Source organism: Meriones unguiculatus, chromosome 7, assembly GCF_030254825.1.
Source record: "Meriones unguiculatus strain TT.TT164.6M chromosome 7, Bangor_MerUng_6.1, whole genome shotgun sequence".
NCBI lineage: Eukaryota > Metazoa > Chordata > Mammalia > Rodentia > Muridae > Meriones > Meriones unguiculatus.
The window spans coordinates 48448619-48454723 of record NC_083355.1 but is presented as its reverse complement, the minus strand read 5'-3'; the positions used below and the strand labels follow the sequence as shown (position 1 = coordinate 48454723).

The 6105-nt window shown below is 36.3% G+C and overlaps 1 protein-coding gene across 1 annotated transcript; it reads left to right on the top strand.

Annotated features, from left to right (window-relative positions):
* Positions 1-643: 643 nt before the first annotated feature.
* Positions 644-5172, top strand: LOC132655413 (olfactory receptor 5D13-like). The gene is made up of 2 exons (XM_060388433.1): positions 644-672; positions 4239-5172. Exons 1-2 carry the CDS (start codon positions 644-646, stop codon positions 5170-5172), a joined length of 963 nt encoding a protein of 320 aa, XP_060244416.1.
* The last annotated feature ends 933 nt before the right edge of the window (positions 5173-6105 follow it).

Here is a 6105-nt window from a genome sequence, read left to right as displayed (position 1 = left end):
GGCTTACTTGGGCCTTATTTCTCAGATGAGTATAATTATCTACATTTCTGCAGGATAATTCAGTAAGATAAACCCATGAGGAATCAAAAAGCACATGTCTACAAGTCCAGGACATCAAATGGCATTATATATACATTATATTATACAATATATGATACATATATAATAGACATATATAACATATGTGGTATCCATATATATTATTAAACAAACTGTTCTTACTCATCTTTTCTGTTTGTTTCTCTGCATTTTATATCCATTAATGTGAATACATTTTCTTTATGATTACAGAGTAGAGTTGTACTATGAAAGCCCCAGAGTTTAGAGAGGTAATATATAATCACATGGGAAAGTGTTACATCAAATAGTTCAAACTGTAGACTTCTGAGCAACTTTTCATTCATAATCCCTAATGACCTGATCCCCGAGGTTTTAATGACATGTACTTTTGAGGAATGTAGAACCAGTATTTAATTTTTAAATGCGATATTTTGTCTGGTATTTATGAGTTCGTCTAAGGTAGTGGCCAAGGTTCATTTAAAACATACTGCTGATGAAAATTCTTCCAAGACTATTTCAATTTATTAACTAGTAACCAAGAAGATTTTATAGCTCATTAATCATAATAGAGGATTCTTAAGTAATGCATCACTCAGGGTCCTCTGTATTTAGGTGAGTTTATTCAGTTATGCTATTTCATTTAAAGGAAGGAACCAGAACCTTAGTATTTCTTACAATGGAAAGGCAAATTTGTGGATCCTTACAACCTTAATTCCAGCTTTCTTTCCTATGGAAAAATCTTTAGTATTCTTGGATGATTCTTTCATTACTGTAGTGGAAATTTTCTGGTCATCAATCAAGGACAAAAATATCTTAGCAAAAAATCATAAAATGTAATTTATCAAAACTCTCTTCAGGTAAGTGAGGTGAACAATGTCCTTTGTAAAGCTAGATTTCAAGGGTAGTATGGTGGCATGGGTCAATACTCTCAGCACTTGCGTGGTTGATGCTGGAATACCAGGGTAACAAAGCCATCCTATGTTTACTGCAAGTTTCAGGAAGCTGCGGCTACAGTCATTGAAGGCCAGAGAGGGCACGCAGGATCATGTCTAAGAGAAACCAACAATGCAAAATACAAATGTCAATAATATTTAGTAATGGAGAAACAGCAACATTTTGCTTGACTCTGTATAGAAGAGAATACACTGGTGGTACCTGTGATGCACAGAGCTTCAATAATACATGGGAATATTGACAACAGAAGAGAAAATTCAATATCCTCAGAAACTATGTTCATTATAACAGGTTGTCAAATATTCTAAGACTTGAGAAGAATGTAATTTTACCTGTTAAAGTTGTTCTATGAAAATATCATGCATGCTGTTTACTCCCACAACCCATTCTTTCTGTTCTTAGACTTATCTCTGTTATCATCATTTTTGCACAATTTTATTTTTCACATTCTTGGCGATTTTTGCTGGTTTGTTTTGTTTTGTGGTTTTCTGACTTTAAGACTTTCTATATTATAATGAGTTTGTAGCTATGCACTGTAGCTTAATGGGCTCATTATGTGGTATCAAACTGAAGCCAATGATTACCTTTACACCTGGTTTCTTATTATTCTGCAAAGAGTTGTTATCTATGAACCCTTATCTGATCCCTGAGTATTGACAGCTCCAGGTTGTGCAGAGCAAGCATATCAACTGTAGTATGCTTGCCACAGCTGTTCCATGCCCTGAAGATAACATTTCCCTCCCCTTCTACCTGTTTTCAGGCTCTTACTGTCTTTCTGTTCCTTGTTCTACAGTGTTTCCTGATTTTTCCAGGGTGTGCTATCAATAACATACTTATGGATCTGCACTTATCATTTCATTATTCTTCATAGCATGAGTAGCCATGAGACTTAATTCAATATTGCTCACTGCAATGAATGTCTATCTTGAGAAGAGTAGCATTTGATAGAATGATTTAAGAAGTAGTGATATGCTTGCAAATCAGACAAGAATATAGCACTGGTGTTGAAACTTGATACTGTTGCAGAAGACTGTAGGAATTTGTTGCTGTTGTTATTGTTTTTTCTGATGTGGTATCTTTGGGTTGAACACTGTTGTATTATCTGAAAGGATGATGAAAATATGTAGAAGAAGAAGTTATGTTCATTGATTTAGTTTCTAGATAGTACTCAAAGGCATCTACACCATAGTTCAGGGAGAAAAACAATCAATTTTATTCATAAGCATGCAGACCTGTAGACAATTGTCAGGATACCTGATTACCACAAGGTGCTTATCATTTAATCTGTTATCTCCTATATATCATACTTTATTTTACTCACTTTATGTTCTTAGCAAATTTACTATCTTATTTTATTTCTAAGATTTACCATTTATTTATATTTCACAACATGTATATCTGTGTCTTCATTAATGTATATGTCAGTTGTATGAGGGTGATTACAAATGATAGCAGATGTCCTCTTTCTTGGTGCTAAAGTTCTGTGGAGCTTTGAGTTTCCAGGCATAAGTGCTGAAAACTGAACTTAATTCCTCTGTACGATCAGAAAGATTCTTGACTACTAATGTGCCACTCCAGCCCAATTTTCTTTTACAGTTTGATGTTAGAAAATGTTTTTAGTATTAACTAAATGAAAAATAGCATTTAGGAATGTTAGGCATCACTTTCAGGAGTTTCCATTTTGACAGTCATGTTGGGCAGTGCTTTCAACATTATTCAAAGCTGCTAACATGCTTTTCTGTTCTAGTTGATTTTATGTGTGTTATTCATATCCTAAGCACATTGGACTGAAAAAAGCTTTACCTACACTGTCACTTTTTAAGCATTTCTCAACAGCAGACCCATCATATATTTTTCACTGTTCTGATTATGATATTTAACATAACATTAATCTAAGAATAAAACATCAATATTCAATTCAGTCCATCATGAATGAAAATATATTAAATATTGCCATAAAATGGTTCCCTTAGACATTATGTTACTTGAACTGAAAAAAAAAATACATTGAAAGGTTAAAATAACAGAAAAAAAGAGACTCAAAACACAAATTTAGTACATTATGAAAAAAGGCAAACATTTACTTTTCCATGTTTTTTTTCTTTTTCTTTTGATGAGAGACACAGTGGTCGTGTAACCGAGGCTGGACAGTCACATCAGATACAGCAGCTTTTAGTAGCTCTTGTACTGAATTTTAAGCAAAAGTCTTAGTTTTAATTAAACTTTACAATAAGAACAATTTTTCTTACTTTCATAATCATTCAAGTCATTGATTAAAGGGGCCATTCTCTGAAAGTCCACTGTCTATGATAGTAGAGGCAATTTTTTATTAAAATATAGCTGGGAATATTTGGGCTTCTTTTACACAATTATATTTTCAATACTTTAAGCTGAAAACTTGTTCCATTGTATACAAGTATCTAGTTAAATTTTGAAATGATAAAAAAATCTGCTTTATCCCTGCACAGATATAGCCCATGGCAGTTCAGTGTCCAAGTGGGTTCCATAGTAATAGGAAGAGGGACTGTCTCTGACATGAACTGATTGGCCTGCTCTTTGATCACCTCCACCTAAGGGCAGAGCAGCCTTACCAGGCCACAGAAGAAGACAATGCAGCCACTCCTGATGAGATCTGATAGACTAGGATCAGAAGGAAGAAAAAGAAGACCTCCCTTATCAGTGGACTCAGGAGGAGCATGCGTGCAAAGAGGGGAGGAAGGGAGGGATTGGGACAGGAGGAGGGAGGGAACCACAGGGGTGATACAAAGTGAATAAAGTGTAATTAATAAAGAATTTTTAAAACTTAAAAAAATAAAAATTAACAAAAAGTGAAAAAAACGTCATTTTATAAACCCATTATTTCATAAAATCCATCAAACTGCCTAATATTTTTATTACTCTATTAAAATAATACTTCTATGAGCTATGTCTAAGCAGGGGTTCTAGGTTATATCCATGAATGGAACAGCCTTGCTAGGCCACAGAGGAGGACAATGCAGCCAGTCCTGATGAGACCTCATAAGCCAGGGTCAGATGGAAGTGGCTATCAGTGGACTTGGAGAGGGCCATGGGAGGAGATGAGGGAGCCAGGGTGGGACTGGGAGAGAATGAAGGAAGGGGCTACAGCTGGGATACAAAATGAATAAACAGTAATTAATATTAAAACTTAACTAAAAATAATACTTCTAAAATTAATAGATTGCCATTTCCTCTATTTTCCATAGTATCCATGAAAACCTGACTTCTGCGGTGACCTTCATCCTTGTGGGCTTCTCAGAGTACCCACACCTCCAAGTGCCCCTCTTTCTCCTGTTCCTCATCATATACACAGTCACTGTGCTGGGGAACCTGGACATGATTGCCATCATCAGGCTCAACCCCAAGCTCCACACACCCATGTACTTCTTTCTTAGTCATCTGTCCTTTGTGGATTTCTGTTACTCTACTGTCGTCACACCAAAGCTCTTAGAAAACTTGATTGTGGAAGACAGACGGATCTCCTTCACAGGCTGTGTCATGCAATTCTTCTTCGCATGCATATTTGTTGTGACTGAAACCTTCATGTTGGCAGTGATGGCCTATGACAGGTTTGTGGCAGTGTGCAATCCCCTCCTCTACACGGTAGCTATGTCTCAGAAGCTCTGCTGCTCCCTGGTAGCTGCATCATACTCCTGGGGTATAATATGTTCGTTTGTATTCATACACTTTATGTTGACTTTGTTCTTCTGTGGAACCAAGTTTATAAATAACTTTGTGTGTGAGCATGATGCCATTGTGGCTGTAGCCTGCTCTGATCCCTACATAAGTCGGAAGGTCATTTTCATCTTTGCTACTTTCAGTGAGCTAAGCAGTCTGATGATTATTCTCACCTCTTATGTTTTCATTGTCATCACAGTCATGAAAATGCCTACTACTGGGGGACGCTACAAAGTCTTCTCCACCTGTGCCTCTCATCTCACTACCATCACCATTTTCCATAGCATTATCATCTGTCTCTACTGTGTTCCCACTGCCAAAAGTTCTTGGCTTCTTGTCAAGGTGGCCTCTGTCTTCTACACAGTCATCATCCCAATGATGAATCCACTTATATATAGCCTCAGGAACAAGGATGTGAAGGATGCAGTTAGAAAGCTGCTAAGCTCTTCTTTGTCATCATAAAATGCAGTTAACAGAAAAGTAGGTATTTATTTTAGAGTACTGGTTTGTAGAAAAATTTTAATCCAGCAACATGGCTGCTCTGTCAAGTGATCACATATCAAGATTTAGGTCTGTATGATCCTTTTGGCTGAAGTACAGATACATGCTTAGTACACAACTTTAGGGAAAAATTACTTTGTAGAAAGAAGCAGCCATATTTGAAAGTCATGTCTAGTTGAGGAGGCAGACAAAGTGATAAATCAGAAATATTTGGCAGAAAGAGTCAGGGATAGGATATGCCCAACTTAAATGAGAACAGCAAAGTAAAGAGAAGCAGGAAAAGAGACTGAGTCAGTTCAGTCAGTTCAGTGAATGTAGTTCTGCTGAGTTTGAGCAATGCAGTATAGTTCAGTTGAGTTCAGTTCACTGTAGCTTTGTGCAGTTCAGTTGAATATACTTGAGACCAGTTGAGTTCATGCAGTTCTGTTCAGTTCATGCAGTCATTGCTGTCCGTGCAGTTTAGTTTACCAGCTAATCCTACAGAGTGTTTTTTAATCTTCTTTTTTTGGGGGGTGAGGGAATGCTGTCATGGCATTTGCTATGTAGACCATGCTGCAAACAAACTCAGAGTATTGCATCTGTTTCTGTCCCATCCTCTGAATGTTGGGATAAAAGGCATGCACATCACCACCCTACTAGAGATTTTCATTGTATATTTTATTCAGTTTACTAAACATTATGTTTATACCACCCAGATAAAGTTCTATTTTTGCAAACAAAAATATTTTTAAATCCAGATGGTATCCAGAAGAGATTATAGTCTTAGCTCGGTTCTTCACTGTCGATTATACTGTGGTGAAGAAGGGAACCAATAATTTAAGGCTTAACAATAATATTTGACAAACATGTAGCAAGAGATTATTATCTATAATATAAAATGAATTGAAGAAAAAA

What these genes read in the sequence shown, in the direction of transcription:
- LOC132655413 (XM_060388433.1), top strand. Translation starts at nt 644, where the DNA reads ATGCATCACTCAGGGTCCTCTGTATTTAG. An exon ending in TCAGGGTCCTCTGTATTTAG is followed by an intron (nt 673 to 4,238) that starts GTGAGTTTATTC and finishes TATTTTCCATAG; the next exon opens with TATCCATGAAAACCTGACTT.